At 42.6% G+C, this 17,136-nt stretch overlaps 1 protein-coding gene across 1 annotated transcript in view; it reads right to left on the minus strand.

The window, feature by feature from the left end:
• Nucleotides 1–16,398, minus strand: part of PLEKHH2 (pleckstrin homology, MyTH4 and FERM domain containing H2) — a 572,539-nt gene extending 556,141 nt beyond the window's left edge. The window contains exon 1 of the mRNA XM_086927801.1: nt 16,249–16,398. Coding sequence (XP_086783927.1) covers nt 16,249–16,325 — 77 coding nt within the window. The 5' untranslated portion in view covers nt 16,326–16,398. The remainder of the gene's footprint in view (nt 1–16,248) is intronic.
• Nucleotides 16,399–17,136: the final 738 nt, after the last annotated feature.

Here is a 17,136-nt window from a genome sequence, read left to right on the forward strand (position 1 = left end):
AACACACATGTATATAAAGTCATATAGAAGATTCGAATAAATAAGTCGCTTTGAGAAAAGTAATACTCTGGTGTGAAACCAATAATACATTTACATTTCACCACAACAATTATATGAAGCTTAAACTTGAGTAAACGTTTATGTAAGAAAGATAATATGAAAGAGTTCGATCTCATATCCGCTGAATACAAATATAAATGGAGGATCGTAATAATGAACTAACACATTTTCCCATAGACACAAAATGGGTAAAACCCTTTGATACATTTGGCCCTGTATCTAGAGATCCATACCTTCTATTTTGGAATACAATGGTATTGACTGTGTCCTTCTTACAAAAAGACACACAACACAACTCACACATGCCACAAGACACACCATCAGCCGTTCACCAAGCAATGGTGAATCTGTCCTGTTGACATAGACAGGTTACAGAAACCACTCTCGCTGCACAATGGGGGAAGGAACCATCTCATACAGGAAATGAGGGGGAGATGGTAAAAGATAAGTGAGGGGAAGGTTGAGGTAACAAAGACTAATGAATGACTCAGCTAGGAGGGGAAGAGCCACAACGTTGTTTACACATATTCAATATCTGAGAGTGCCTGGGTGCCTAAAAAGGCCCCCATATTTGTAGCATGATCAGGGAGCGCTTAGGCATACAATCTGTGTGCCACGCCAAACTAAGCAACATGGACCATACCATACGCACCAGTGGATATGGCCTTACAAGTTCATCAAGTAGGGTGTCAAGAGATTGGGAAAATTAAGAAGAGAATAAGTAAAAGGAGTGTGAATTTCACCCCAAAAAGGAGTTTGATACCCCAAAGTTGCATATTCAGTTTGGATCACCCCTGTCCTTTAACACTAGGAATTGCAGAGGTCAGATGAAGGGAAATTGCCTGTACCAAGGACAAGAGGGTGAGTGTGTAGGTGAGGAAACACACTAAGAACTAATGGTCAGGCCAGGCCTTCATAAAGACAGAAGTACAGCAATCAGAAGTGGGAAGCTAGAGATAGAACTATGATTTAATATTCTTAGAGTATTGACTGAAAAGATGATTTTAGAGCTTGATGTTTCTTGAACATCTGAGTTTTAAGGTCACGCTTCTCCTTCCTGTACAAATCCTCCAAGCCTCTAGAAAGGGCGCGTTTGCCTGCTGGTTACCTGAGGGGAATTAGGTGGGCAACTTTATTAGTCAGGCAATTTTGAAGTTGAAAAAGGATTGACTTGGGAACCAAGACAGAATGATCAGACCCAGGAAGATGAGGTGCATGCCAGATATCGTTTATTATCCACATTTTGAATAAAATCGTGCTATTATTGCTTTATACTCGCTTGCCATGTTTATAAGAAATAATATGGTATTAATTATGTGAAAGGTGTGTGACAGTAAACATGGGAGGAATTAAAATGTATAGGCTAAAAGTTTGATGGAAAATATATCTACAATTCTGACTTAATTTTGGAGAGAAAGGATATTTAATAAATGAGCACAGAGCCGGCCCATAAAATGGAAAGTGGCCACATATTGCAGAGGTGGAAAGAAGAATGAAGGCGTTAGGGTTTCCAGGAGAAGAGGAAAATAAGAGAGAAGTATCTAAACAGAAGGGGCATGTACACAAATAAAGAAGGACTTTAGTTTAAGCAGAATGTAGGGCTTGATAGATTTCTTTAAGGGCAGTATGAATGTGGAAGACAGTGAATAACATAGAAGAGTGAAAACATGTCTACTATTGAGATGCAAAGAAATGCACGAATAGGGGCTGGTTCATGATGTTCTTAATGGCAGTTCAGCAGGTTCCTGTCCTTAATAGACTCTGCCCCAATACTTGGTGCGACTTAGTACAACTCTTCTGCATGCTTGAAATGTATTTTACTACCGATCGGTACACATCTCTTTGTTCACTTTTAACAGAACACTGATGATAGTACGGATCCAGCATGGCACAGCTGTGGTTGCTTATGAGCGACATGTCCACAATAAGAACACTCAATAATTTGCCAATTAATTCCAAGCATTGGCAAAGACAAACGCTTTGGCTTTTGCATAGCTGAAGGGTGTTTACAAGCTTAAGCAATACACAGAGGATGTAGCACTTGGATAGCAGAGGCTTACTTTGCACATAGATTTAAAAAAAAAATGCATTTCTGCTGTACACGCTGTACCAATCCTCTATGTGAGGAAGCATAAATTGCTCCCACTGGCCCTGTAATTGTTGCTTGTTTTATGGCAGCTTGCCGGGCTGGTGCACGTGTTGGGCGGGCCTGCTCTGTGAAAGGGGGAGCATAACCTGCTGCTCCTGTGCTGTGGAAGAGAGCATTGCAAGGGGCCAAGGGCTGTGAAGCAGAGTGCTATGGAAGTTGCACAGGGTGTGGGAGCAGTGCATGATGCTCGGAGAACCAATGTAGAGTGGTTAGGAGAGTAGCACAGTGCTAGGGAGGAATGTAGTGTGGGAGGCAGCTCTGAGAGACAGAGAGGCAACAGAGCTGGGCACCAACGTTGTAACGCTACAGGGAGCAGCACAGGGCAATGTGTAAGGGTGTAGCAGCCAAAAGTACATGCCACCCTTGGATACTGGGAACAAATGCAGCACATGCATTGACTGTGGATGCTTTCCCCACACAGAACAGGTACAACATAGGAAGCAGTTGTGCAAGTCCCCCAAAACACACATTGGTACAAAGACTAGGTACTACATGGACGTCTACAGTGCAGCTTCCCTCACAGCCATAATTGGTACATCAAAGGCAGCAGCAGTGCATGCTTAAGACATATTTACAGGCACATATACACAGAATCGTAACCAAATCCACCTCATGAGTGCAAGCTTCATCCACACAAACTGGGGTTTGTTGGGGTATTGGGAACATTGGTCAGGGTATTCCCTGGAACCTTCAGGCAATCGAGCAATGAGTGAAGCTGTTAATATGATCTGGGTCCCACCACAGTGATGTTGGATCCCAGGTGATTAATTCAAGCAATCCACAGCCTACGGTTGTGGGCCTGGGGGGTGCCTCCTGTAAATCTCTGGAGCAGTCTCCATTGGACATAATAGAGGTAGGAACTTAAAATAAAACCCAATTGGAAATAATACAAAATGCTGTTAAATAATTTTAAATAGTTAAAAATATAAATAAATATCATGTAATTTTAAAAGACCCTAAAATAAAACATGTGATTATTGAATCATAGATTATTTTAACAAATGGTTTTAAAATGATACATTAATGCAACATTTATTTCTATTAAAATATAATTAACTTACTTTAATTAATTATATCCATCAGTTTGAATAATTATTAATGCACAATATAAAATATATTTTCCCACTTTAGGTGTGAATTTATTTTTAAATTACATTTTTAATTTTTAAACTAATTTAATTCAGAATCAAGTTAATAGGGCTTCGGAATTATTTGTATTTTCTTCTACATTTAAAATTAGCATTTAAAATTAATTTACATTAATAATAACCATACAAATATGCCTACAAATTATTTTTAGTTAAATACTTTTTTTTACTATTTCCCATACTTTACCATATGGAGACTCTACAGGTGAGGTTGAAAGCTCCCTATGGTAAAGTAGAGGAAAATTTCAAAACGCTTATTAAACTTCAAAGTAACTTTGTAAAAATATGTTTATCTTATTATTAATGTAAATGAATAATATATATTCATGTTAAATGTAGAACATAAGAAAAAATACTTAAGCACTATTAACTTAATTATGAACTAAATCTTCAATGAATAAAAATATCCTAAATTACATAAAACATATTTTTCTGAAGTTCATATTAAAAACTGAATTTCCACCTACAAAAATATAAAAAAATTATGTTGCCTTAATCATTATTAAAGTTGATGTATAGAATAAATTAAAAGTATCTTCATTATATTTTACTAAAATTAATGTTACTTTAATTTATACATTACAAAACAGTTGTTAATATATTTTATAATTGAACAAATATTTTTCGTTTTAAATATTTTTTAAACATTAATATGTATTTATATTTTTAACTATTTTAAATAATTTAATCTAACATTATTTACAGGAGGTTTTATTCTAAGTGCCTGTCTCCATTATTTTCTGTGAGAGCAATCTACAGTGTCAGTGGTTGGCCATGTGTGATGGTGGATGTTCTACTGTTTCTTTTTGGCAATATTGACTTGCACTTGTAAATTTGGAGGCGAAGACGGGTAAATCTACACCTTTCAGCAAATTTACACTTGGATTTTGTGAATAGCCAAAACATGAAAAGTTACTCAAAAGTGTACAAGTACATTTGCATTTGCAAATGAATCACAAGAATAAGATACCTTTGTGAATAGCCCCAAATGTATTTATTGTCATACCCTTAAAATGAAATGACTGGTTTGTGGTAACTGTTGCTACTGAAAAGATGCAAGCATGGTGCTCTATATGAGAATGAATCTTCTTGGACAGAAATAACCAGACTGCGTACCTGAATTGAATATCTGTGAATTAGGCAATATAGCTATCTCAGGGGCTAATAATTATCTGTCTGAGAACACATGTGGCTACCTGGGTGGCCAGAGGAAGCACAATCAAGCAATTGGTCTTATCACAAATTCTTCTCCCAGGCTTAACTACTGAGGAGTTTCTAAAAGAAGGAATTACCTAAGCTGATGTTAATAAAGAGGTGATGGCTGCAATGACTGACTGGTTTAGATTCATCTACACATACATTTGTGGTGCAGGAATATTTTTCCCAACTTTTGCTGATAGCTCTATACCTCTGAGTCTTCATCAATCCACCTCTTTAATCGCAATCTATGATGATTTGCTTGTGTGCCATTTCTTTAATTGGATGGGTTATTTTCATCAAGGTGATGGTTCTGCCCAAGATTGAGTTTTGTTTCCATTCATTCCTTGAAATGTCAGTTTTGCAAAACAAGGTTAATCGGTACAAGCCACTGGAATGGCTTGACGTACATTTTCAGATTCAGATATTGATTTCAGACACAACGAGACAAAAAAAAGCTGAACTGTGCCTTTTTTGAAAAACTGAATGTTGGTTCCAACCCAATATTCAGAAATAACTTATTTTACTATTGCCGCATGTGTTGCGGGGTTTCGTAGATTGAAGAGAAGGTGTCGTTCAAAGCAGCTACATTTTCAAACTTCGAGGAGATGACTAATTTGATGATGATGGAAACATCGAATTACATATTTTTGAATAAAGGGACCCAAATATAAGCAGTTTATGACTCAGAGGTATGAGGGGGAGTAGGATGTAATTTATTGCATCAACATTTAGACATCACTTAGGCATGTTGACATCACATGTTGACGTCACTTAGGCATTGATTTAATCGAGGACAGCACTGAAGCGACTCATGGGCACTGCCACTCACAATGTAGTGGACTAAACCTTTAGCCGTATACAATCTCTTTGGGCACAAGGACTGTCTTCGGCTTGATTCTGAATATGGATGGGTGTGATGCACAGAGACCACTTTGGCGGTGTCTGATGAGTTCTGGGCACAAACTCCGACCATGGCACCAAACCTGTGCTGATAGAGAATGAACGTGGGGCCTGATGTATGAAAGAGTTTTATCCATTCTGTCTATGCAGAAGTGTGTTGATACACAAGGGCTGTGGATGCCAGAGTCTCCATTCTCAACCAGCTCTGGTCTGGACAAAGGGCCAACTCACTGGCCAAGCACACTGCTCAAAGCACCTACTAGCACAAACAACACTGATTAATGCAGGACTTGATGATCCTTTAAACAACCCATATTCACCAATATCTTCTGTGAAGTGTGGATCCAAAACAAGAAGACCTACTGTAATGGGGCTTTAAACCCCTGGACAACAAATCACTGTCCATGTGTCATATAACAGGCTAAACAAAGCTTTGGTACTTGCTAGAAATCCTACTTCTAATAAGGGATGCAAATACAGATCCTCTTTCACGTGTGCTGAGGAGAAATTGTGTGTTCTGGGCTGTACACATGCAGCTATTCTGAGCTCTTTCAAAAGCTAGAGATGCCTCTTCGAGTTCTTGTATGTACAGAAGAGACTGCAGTTCCACAACAACCCGCTGAGAAAAAGAATGATGGCAACCTAAAAATCATTGACTATGTAATAGATGAATCATCACTTAATTCTTCATTTGAATCTGTAGTGTGAAAATTATTTACTATTAAACCAAGGAACACATTATTAAACGCACACAAAGTATATAGCACACAATGTGAGAAGGTATTCTGTTAAAGTTGAAGTGGACCATTCATTCTCACTATCAAGTTTGGCAAAGCATTTGAATGATAAATATTAGCAAGCATTTAAGAAAGAGATGCAGCAGCTGCTACATCCAGAACAACCAATAACATCTGCTACAGCTGCTACAGCTGCGACAATTCAAGTGGAACATCCTGTGCTTGCAGATGTATTCATCGAAGAACCAGAATGTGAAAGAGGGTTTCATTTTATTACTGAACACTGCATGGAATGTAAAAACATATTACAGGTAGGGGGTAAACTTCAAACGTCATTTTATTCTACAAGAGAACCCTGTTTAACCTTCTGTGCTGTAACTGGTTCCTGCAATATTTATTCCAGATTTGTTTACGTTTAAAACGTAAGGAAGTTTTCACATATCCCCCTAACGGTGGCAGAATGGGAGACCGATCTTGATAGGTGCCACCAAGTGGAGACGGCTATATATGACAGAAAGGGTTGCAGGAAAAAAATGGATAAAATATGGTCCCCCTGGAAGAAATATAGAAACATGGGCGAGGAATCAACAGTATTTGACTCAAAAGGTACACACAGGTCTTGTGAATGAAGAAGGCATGCATGAGGCCAGACGTACAGCCTGATCTAGTTAGGACCTAACTGTGCAGTAACTTTCCAGATTTACACTGAAATGATAGCGGCGACTGACCCTTTTGCAATGTAATTTGTTGTCATATATCTGAACATCTGAATATATGTGCTCGTCTTTCATTATTTGTAACTTCATGAGCCTGTTCAATAAAAAGGTTTTTTTTTCCCAAATAAAAATGTAAGGACGTTTCTTACAAATGCCCAATTGGGAATGAAACAATTAAAACATACTACTATCAATCCAACAACCAGGTACTTGCCATAGCTGACGGTTTTGGGTAAAATAGATCTTCCTCTTTCTTCGGTTTCTTTGGTCTCTTTTCCAATGTTATATAATGAATATGAGTCTTAGCTTTATGACTGATAATACTATAATAATAATAATAACATGGCAATACACCTTGTACCCAGCTCACGTTGATTGCGCTGTTTTGAGCACACTGCACCCACATGGGTGGCCTGGCACTGAGAACAGACTGACAGACACCACTGAGTGAACATGTTTCTTTCTCATACTCTGTCAGTGCAATTCGAAAGGATGGAAAGAGATGGGACATCGGCGAGGGAGACAGAGTAAAGGGTGGGCAGCAGAGTTCTGCACAATCTGCAGACAAGGAAGAAGCACTTTAGGCAAATTAAGACAGAGGTCATTACCCTAGTCTAGTCCGGAAGAGATTGCAGTCCGAATGACATGTTTCTTGCCTTCATGAGTCAGAAAACGCAGATTGCGAAAAACGGTTTTCAGAAGCAAAAAGGGAATGGAGGTCACTTTGTTCTCTTGAGGAATGAAAAACAGGAAGTTGTTGAATAGGACACTCACATTTCTGACATTGATAGCAGGAGAAGGAGGAGGGACTCCCGAAGAGGATGGCCACCAGAGGCGCAACTAGGGCCGAATTTCGGGAGGGGGGAGGGGGGCTAAGAAAGTATTTGGGGGGGGGGGGGCTGAGCCTTTAATCAGTTGGCAGAGTGGAGCTGCAGGGGCTCTTAAAAGGGGGTGAAACAACTGCAAGGCCTAATTAACATTCAAATGGTCTTCTAAACACCTGCGAAACGTTTGGGTGCGGCTCTGTGTGTGCCCGGGATCTGTCTCATCCCGGCTGACACACACAACGGGGGGAGGGGGGGGCTGAAGCCCAGTGAGTCCAATGGGTGTTGCGCGCCTGATGGCCACCAAGTCTTGGTCCGACTGTAGATGGGGCTCCCTGAACTAGAACTGTGTTGTCACAATTGAGCGTGATGCTATTCCCCTGTATCCAGGAAGCAGCGGAGGCCATGCACAGTTGGAAATTGGAAACGTTACATTTAGTGGCTTTACCTCATTTGTTTTTAAATGTCATCTGCTTATGGGAAACAGTCTCATTGTAGGACCTGGACTAGCAATGGCTGCCACAAATGCATCAAGTAAAGCGAGACTGAGAGCACAACATTCAGGCACTCCAGTGGTAAAATGACAGCTGGTAGAGCAACATGGGGAGAGTGGGAAAGCCTGACTTCTATCAGTGAGACATGCCTGAATAATTCCAAAACAAGAAATCTGACCCTCATCTTGTGCAGCTTGGAGAAGAGCCTGGAATGGTCAATGGTGTTTAGACAGCAGACAGAACTAAGGCAGTGTCATGACGCCACCACCATTCAGCATCATTGGAATATTGTAGCAGGCTAGAACGAGCGCAGTCTCTGTGCTATGAGTTGGGTGAAATTGAGGCTGAGCCACAATAGTAAAAAGGTTGCATTGCAAATTGCATTCTCAATTGCAAACCAGTCACTGTATAAACTGCACACCCCTGGTTTGCAAATGTGAATTATACATTGGGCCTCTATGTTTTAGCTTGTCAGGTTTTGTTAAGACCCATCTAGAGGGGAACAATTACGAGGGATCAAAAATATTGTATTGTTAATCCAAATTCCCCTAGTAAAATTTGCTCTCTTATGCAATAAAAACTGCTGTATAGAATTTCACTAAACTTGGCATGAAAGTAGAACTTTACTCAAAGGAGTGTCCTTGATTTGTTTAGTGTAAATCCATTGAGTAGTTGTTGAGGAATGTTCCAAAAGGGTGTTTGCCGGCTTTCAAAGGTTAAGAAGAGAAAGAATTTTGCATATTTGATTGTTAATTCACACACAGTTCACAAACTTATTTTCCCAGATCCAAAAATTGGAAAAGAAATAAATCCCAATGGACGAGGGCGCATTTTTACCCATCATCCACTGGAGGTTTCCAAACTCAAAATTCCTGTTGCTGCTGCTATTATTCTAAGTAGTGCTCGCTGCCCCATCTTGCATGAAAACTATAAAAGGAGGAATAAATGGACGGAGATAGCATCCACTGACCCAAGACAATGTAGGTGTTAAATATGCACTTTTTCTCACCGGGTTCATCGACACACCGATCATCAAGAAACCCTCATACACAACTTTAGATCAGTTGCCTGTCTCAAGGAATAATAACACTAGCTTGTCATGGTGAACCCTAAAGTCAATAAATGAACCTGAGCTTAACTCCCTGGTAGTTACAGCACAAACCAGATAGGCATAAGGCAATGTGTAAAATATTTGTGCAGTACATAAACAGTAAAAAAGGCAAAACACCAAACAATAAAAATCCCCCCCAAAATTAGGAAATGTAATGAACAAAATAACACCAAAACGATAAAAACCCATAGATATGAATATTATATGTTTTAAGTATAAATAGTGCCAAAAAGCACTAAGAGCCGATGATAGACAATGGAAGCAGTAGAAGGGGGCCTATTTTCAATTTGTGGCCAACTGTGATGGAGAGTGGGTCGGGTACACCAATCGGATACATCCAAGTCACATATTTAACTTTTTGACTTAGTCTATTTTATGGCACTCAGATCCTTACAGTGAGGCAAGCCTGAACTTTTATTGGAGGTAGGTGCACCGAAATCAGACACTTTTGCAGTGAGGTCTCTCTGATGGCTCAAGAGGTCTTGAATGTCCAAAAATATTCGAAGTCCCAACTTTTCAGAGTTTCTGGACTGGAGCAGCTCCTCTAGGTCACTCATTAGGCTCCAAGTACCTCAGTGACAGCACTTAGGGGGTCAGGATTCATACCAGGAAATACCACCAGAAGGGTCCACTCCAAGTCCAGTTGGTACTGGTCAACTTTTCACATTAGGAAAAAGGCCTCCTGCAGCTTCTGTTCATGTAACTGGGAAGGAGGTCAGCCAACTGGTCCTTAGAGTCCACTTCTTTGTCCTGGGTTCAAGGAGCAGCAGATTCAGTCCTTCATGGCTCCTCTCAGATCACAGATAGCAGGTCAAGTCCTCTTCTGATCTTCTGCAGATTCCGAAAGTGTTCTTAGGAGGGATCATTGGGGTACCACGATTATGGGTGGCTTTAGCCAGTGGGGAAGGGGTGACTTTTAGACACTTGCTAAACAATGGAGAAAACATTCCCTGGCTCAACCCTACCCATTTTTTTTTATCAGTTCCATTTTGCCCTACTGCAAATAATCCCACATTGCCCCTCACTCCTAAAATCCAAGATGATTCTGGAGGTACCATCTCTTACACTGTGTTGGTGCCAGCCCAGCTAATGTGAGCATTGGGGACAAAGGCTTTCCCTACTTCAGGGTTCCCCATAGACTAATGAATGGGTAGAGTTCATCTCTGTCTCTTTTTAGTTAATTACCTTCCTGGTTCTACCCCATATGTCCTGCCTGAGCTGATAGGGTTCAATTGCCTCACACCCAGTCCATCCTGTTACCAGGCATAAGCAATGTTTTCACACGTCATTCGTTCAAGCACTGGTTGGGTAGCTGCTAGCATGCCAATGCAAATTAGCCTCCAGAAGCTTATGGCAAGGAAAAAGTGACTTTCTAAATGCTACTTTTCAAAAATATTTATTAAAAATCTAACTTCACCAGTGAATTGGACTTTTAATAAATATGAAAAATAGTCTTTAAATGACAATTTTACCTGGTTGCTGTTAAATGTTATAACTTAAAGTTTAGAATCTGTACTTTGATTTTTTTAGGATCCAGCTACAGTCTGCCGGGAAAATTGCTTTTAATAACTAGTGCCTGGAGGAACATGTTAACTTTAATTTCACACATGTTCCACTTTTAGATATCAAGCGATGTACCTTGTAAGCAACAGGTGTTCTTAGGGGGACTTTTTAATATTTAAGAGCAGGATTTCCACCCTGTCAAAAATGGTTATTTTGGCAGCAGGTTTGCAGTTTGCTGCAGTCAGAATACACCTGGCAGGCCTCAAGCTATGTTTTACAGGCTAACCCTGTGGATGATACCACAGGTGCTGCAGCCCACAGTTGGCATTTACCTTCCAGGCCCGGGATGTATTCCCAACACACAGTATACTAGGGACTCAGAGACAAGTAAAATATGTCAATCAGGGGTAAGCCAATGTATCCATGTTTAAAGTGGGAGCACAGGCACTTTATTCCTGTTTAGTAGAAGTACAGTGCATAAAGTGCAAATACCTGCAAAAATAGGGTCCAGAAAAAGGCGAAAAAACTGGGGTGACAATGCAAAATGACAGATTTGCTGCAGCCAGATTTAAAAATGCATGTGACTAGAGAGGTCAAGTCCTGGAGCTGCAGGGGAGGTTGGGTTTTGTTGGGGCATGTAAGTCCTCTTCTTGGTATACAGGTGTGTTCTCCTGCTCCAAGTGCCCGGCTGTGTGTGAATCTGACACCCTGACTTAAATTATGGGCCTGGCGTCATGCTATTCTAGCATATATTCAGAGACTTATGCTCGCCCATGACAATGCAAGGTCCGGGAAGTGTTCTTCGACCTGCAGAGTCGTGCAGATCATACACTCATAGTGAGCAGTGGACCACTGTCCCTCCAATGGGTTCCACACATGAAGCAGTTGTGGCAGCATACGGTGTTTTGAGATTTATAACTTACCCAAACATTTTTACCTGTGTCAGTGAAAGTGTACCATACTGATCCCTTTTGTGTAAAGCTCTGCTGTCATGTCAGATCGATACCAAAGGGGATGATGGACGGAGTGCTTGAGCAAATCAAACACTCACCCCCAGTCAACTGATCTGGGTTTAATCCACCATCATTCTCTAGCTCACTCCACCACCCCAGTTCAGACATGGCCATATACAATTAAGTCTGACCCTGTGCCTCATGGGAACAGTCCAGCCCGAATTGCCAAGCCATGTCTTCCCTGGACCAGAAACAAGCATCCTGGGACCGGTTTCGGGTTCATAACCCTCATCAGCCAGGCTATCTTGAATCCAGTGGCAGAGTGAGCAAGGGACCCACGTCTGGGCATACCCTGCAGGGTAAACAAATCAAACACTCAGTTTTTAGTTTTTCTGTGAGACTAAAAGTACTTTCTTTTCCAAAAAGATAAGCACTTGGCTGAGTATTGTCTTTTGTTTGAGTTTTGAGTTCTGTGCACTTGCCCCTCCACACAACTTCCCTGATAAACCTGTGACTGCCCTCCCTTGCTACCCTGAAATGCCCAGGTTGCACAGCCAGCCATAGTAGGACAGACCCAAGGACACCAGTACCACATGGCCTCCTCCACCACGCTTGGGGCCCAGTAGACCGTCTCTGTCCTGCGACTGCTAGACAGGTTCTGTGAGGTGCAGAGCCAGCCTTAGCATTGCATTTGGGGGGCATGTGTTATACTTTGCATGGAGCGCCATGAGCCATCGCTTGTGTCGCTAACCATAACTACCCAATCTGCAGCGCTTTACACTTTTATTTTGTAACCATAACTTCACGTTAACCATAGTTTTAAGAGATTTTTTTTAAACCTACAGTGCCATGTTAAGATAAATCATAAAATATCCTTAATAGAGTTTTTTTTAGTAAATATATGTTTATAAAGAGATAAACAGTTAGAGCCGGACTGGGTTACAAACATAACACTACACAACACCAAAACACATGAATCAATGCAATGTAGCAGTACACTCACTTTGGAGTTGACAACCTCAAGGATCAACACCGAACACAAGCAGAGCTGTTGTAAACACAATACAGCTTTAAAACAAGGCCTGTGGCCATATATACTACATTATTTACAGTGACAAAGTTTGAACATTCACAAAGCTCTAGTGTCCACAAACCACTCATGATTGTGAACTTAGGAGCGTGCACAGAACAACCTGTAAGCAGAAAAGCCGAAGCAACAAGCCAGTGCAGCCTGGATACAGTGTCCCGATTTCAGAAGCTGATGCTGTGTGTGATCCTCTACAGATACAGTGTGAGCTGAAATGGAGACTGCCAAACCTTTCCACTGCAACGGGATACTGCGACTCTCTTAAGGTACTTGAGGGTGTTCTCAAACATAAGTGTTTATGATCATTGGATTAAGTCAGCAAACGGTAAATACAACAGCAACAACATCACAGGTACTGCAAGGCAAGGGGGCAGTGTCTCTGAGTGTGTACACAAAGGTGAGGATACAGCGGATACGCTGCCACAGGGCACACAAGATCAACTTCTCAGAAGCGCCTAGAGTAGACACCTGCCCAACAGAGCGATGGACCGCTGAGCTGACAGGGCCAAGGGAGCAATGGGGACTTTGAATGTATAATGAGCAGCGCTGAGAAGAGGGGTGTGCTCCCAGCATCACAACTACACCAGCCTGCAGCCCATCTCCATCCCAGGTGTGGGGTTCAAGGGCTCAGTCGATGCTCTGCCAAAGTCAGTGAGCGATGAGGTCAAACTCAGATGTGGCTCAGCACACATTTTTCATAAATTTAGTATATTAATACGAATGCATCGAAGTATAAAAGGCTTGTCAGTCTAATGAAGGTCTCCAGACCATAGAGACATTTCAGGACTATGAGAAATGTATGTTCTGCTTCTTAGTTCCTAAGTGTCATTGTGCAGTCCTTTTGCACTTTGATATTATTTTCGATATTTTGTGTACACATGTTGGTGCCTGGTTCAGGCCCCGGTTAGTCGTTCAGCAGCAATCTTGCAGGGGTGGTGATGGGTGGATCAGTCTAAAAGCTGGTAAGGCGCGGTTAAACTTTATTAGCAGGGCTCATTCCACAGCTGAGATCAAACCAAGGAGTTCAAAAGGGAAACACCTGTGGATTTTAAGCACAGCATCTGACGTTTCTCACAAGGATACCGGAATTCCATCACCACAAAGACAGACAAACAAGAACAAGGTAACTTGCAATATCCGTTGAATGCACAGTCGGTGGTATTTTATGTCGTGTAATACATTATTACAAGTGGTGGTGATGCAGCTTTCTAATTACATGTGTGCCTCTAGTAAGAACATAACCTAAGGCAGTTAATAGGAAGTAAGAGAGAGAAAGAGTATAATCAACAAGCCACTATGGAAATCGCACATAGCTCAGGGACATAACCAGGCCCCTGCGGCGCAGGAGGTCCCAACCCTTCAAGGGCCCCCCAAACCTTCAGGGAGGCCCATTCAGCCCAATGCCAATGTACATCTATGAGCTAGTTATGGGAGATTTGAGGGACCCTCGTCACCGTTTACTGGGGAGCCCCGTTATTTTGCCTTAAGCCACTGTTAGCTCATTAGGAAAGACAGTGTAGGAATGGTAGATATCCATGAAAAATAATCAGACATATACGAAATGAAGAACCAGCCTATAAGTATACATACCTCATGAAATGCGGAGATTTACTTAAAATCCAATGTCAAATTAACTCTTTCATGAACGGCTCAACGATATGTGGAAACACAAACAACTGTGTGAAATAAACTTTTAACTGCACAAAAGCATATGCGATGCAGAAACGTGTAAAAAACACAGGCCGGCATGCAATTCCAAATCTATGCATAATGCACAACCTCAGGGGCGTCATTGGTCCCCCACTGTAGCAGCTTGAGGGCCACAGAGCAGTGAGTGTAACACAAACCTTTAGCAACCTTGTTTATGGCTCCTTTGACTTATATTGGAGACACTGCTCTTCAAACAAGTTAAAAGTACCCCTGCAGGAGAATAGAAACAATGGAGCTTGAGAGGAGACAAGTGGTGGTCGGATGGTGAAAGGAGGGAAGGGTGGATAAAAGGAGAGATGGCCAAATTAATTGAGAACTGAGGTATGAAAGTCACAATGTTTCCCGAATTCGGCCGGAAGAAGCAATCAAAAGAGTGCCTGGCTCGCTGACCTCATTCTGAACATGATTCAAATTGGGGGGTTTGTATTTTAAGCTGAAGATGTGGGCACATTTATGAGAAATAGCTCACTATTGGCTGAAACCTATGTTTAGAATCTGTAGGAGCGCAAATAGCAAATGTCCCGTATTTTTAAAACAGTTGTTGCTTTTGACTATGTTATAATGACCAGCGACATGAATGGGGCGCTTGTGGGAAAAGCAATTACCTGGGCGGAGCCCGCTACCCCATGAGGGCACCTTCAGTTGCAAACACTGCAGCCGGGCGGGCGGGAGTCCGTGGTGACGGGGCACGTGTGCGACCGACCCTGTACTGCCGTGTGACAGCGCGTGCATGTGGAGGCGAGAGGACGTCAGGGGGCCAGGCTGCTGAGCTGATAGTTTCCATGAGGGCACACTAGGACAGGTGAAGGAAGGAAGCAGCAGTGCCTGCCCGCACAGCCACACTCCAGTCTCCACCCCCGCCGAACTCTGGAGCCCCCAAGCGGGCGACGTCAGAAGACTTTGTAGGGCGACCCGACCCCGGTGAGGTCAAAGACGGTGGGGGCACGTATGTTATCGAAGGAGAAGGGTGCAGGGATGATCATAATCCCCACTTAAAAAAAAAATCTGATTGAGAGTTGTTATATAGCGCTTGCACCGCCCGCAAACATCACAGCGCTATACAAAAATGATACAACATAGCAGGGGAATTAAACGATATTAGGTAATACACGTGAGCAGCCATCACAAGTCTACAGCGCCAGGACGCCTCAGGGCAACAGTGCGCTTTACAAGACCACATACCTACATACACAAGCACGGCACCACCACGACCTACCCCACCCCAACACACACACGCCCCTCGCACATTATCACACTATGCAGCTCCCGCGGGGGCAAGTCTCCTTCAACTCCAGTTGTTTTTATGGGGGGGGGGGGGGGGGGAATCCTCTAGCACTGGTTATTTTGGGGCTGGGGAGACGGTCCATTTATGCTCCAAGCCCCATGTCAAAGCGTGCCTCTGTTCCTATCGCTACATCAGGGAGGACAGAACACATCTGCGCATTCCACGGAATAAACCGTACAGCGGAACAAGCACAGAATGCAAGCTCCGCTTTACTGCCCAACCCCCGTTCCTGGCGGGACAGGCACGGGGAACTACCAGGAAAGAATTACGCGCATTTCAGCAACGTTATCTGCGAGACGCTGCTTCAGCTGTTGAACCCCATATCGCTTCTTTCAAACAAGCCTTTAAGTTTCAGGTCGCAGCGGGCTTACCTCTCGTCGCTCCCATGCATTGCCCGGTACTGTATAGGCGAGGGGGCGGAGGGGGGAGCGGCGATTCCATTGGTCATCGCTGCGTCACTAAGGAAACCACAGCAGGGGGAAAAAGTGAGACCAGCCCAAAAAAAACTTAACTCCTGCAATTCCGCGTCTAGCGTGGGAGGCAGGAAAAGTTGGTGAAAGTTAGGAATCCCAAAAATAGTCAGCCGCCGCTGTCTGGCAGTGGTGTGTGGTTATGGGACACATCTGGAGGAGGGCAGAGTGCTGACGGGTAGCTGCTTCCTTTAGGAGGTCTGTTTGCTGAAGTATTTGGATGCAGAGCACTCAGATACAGGTGGAGGACCTGTCACTGATGACTGACAGCTGTCAAATGGAGTACACACTCACAGAGTGTCGGTGACAGCCACACACACTGTCCGACTGCTGCTCCCAGTCTAATACAGGTTTAATTGCGCGCGGGACCAACACTGTGAGGAAAAAAACAAATGCGCATATTTCAATGTGAGGCTAGAGTGGGAAAGGTGCTTTTCAGATGCGTAACCCCACGTGTGCATTTGAGAAGAAATGGAAACTGTCCCGGTAAAATAATAAACATCGAAGAAAGAGACAAGGGCGTGAACGTGGGCAAGACTCCTCATTTCACCCTCAACAGCTGTAAGGGAGACAGACACAGTGAGTCAGTCACCATATGTGTGTGTGCTGCCAGATGCACAAAAGTGTTCCGGCTGCTGGGTGAGGAGTAGCTCGAGGAAGTAATTAGACGGTCACTCGCGCTTTACTTAACTCCTGGTTTATTCTCGGATTTCAGGAGCAACCCAGGAGTGCTATAATAGTAAGGCACAAAGAAATCGTGTGATCTGACCCGCATCAGGCCTGGCTTTA

Source organism: Lissotriton vulgaris, chromosome 6, assembly GCF_964263255.1.
Source record: "Lissotriton vulgaris chromosome 6, aLisVul1.2, whole genome shotgun sequence".
NCBI classification, from domain to species: domain Eukaryota; kingdom Metazoa; phylum Chordata; class Amphibia; order Caudata; family Salamandridae; genus Lissotriton; species Lissotriton vulgaris.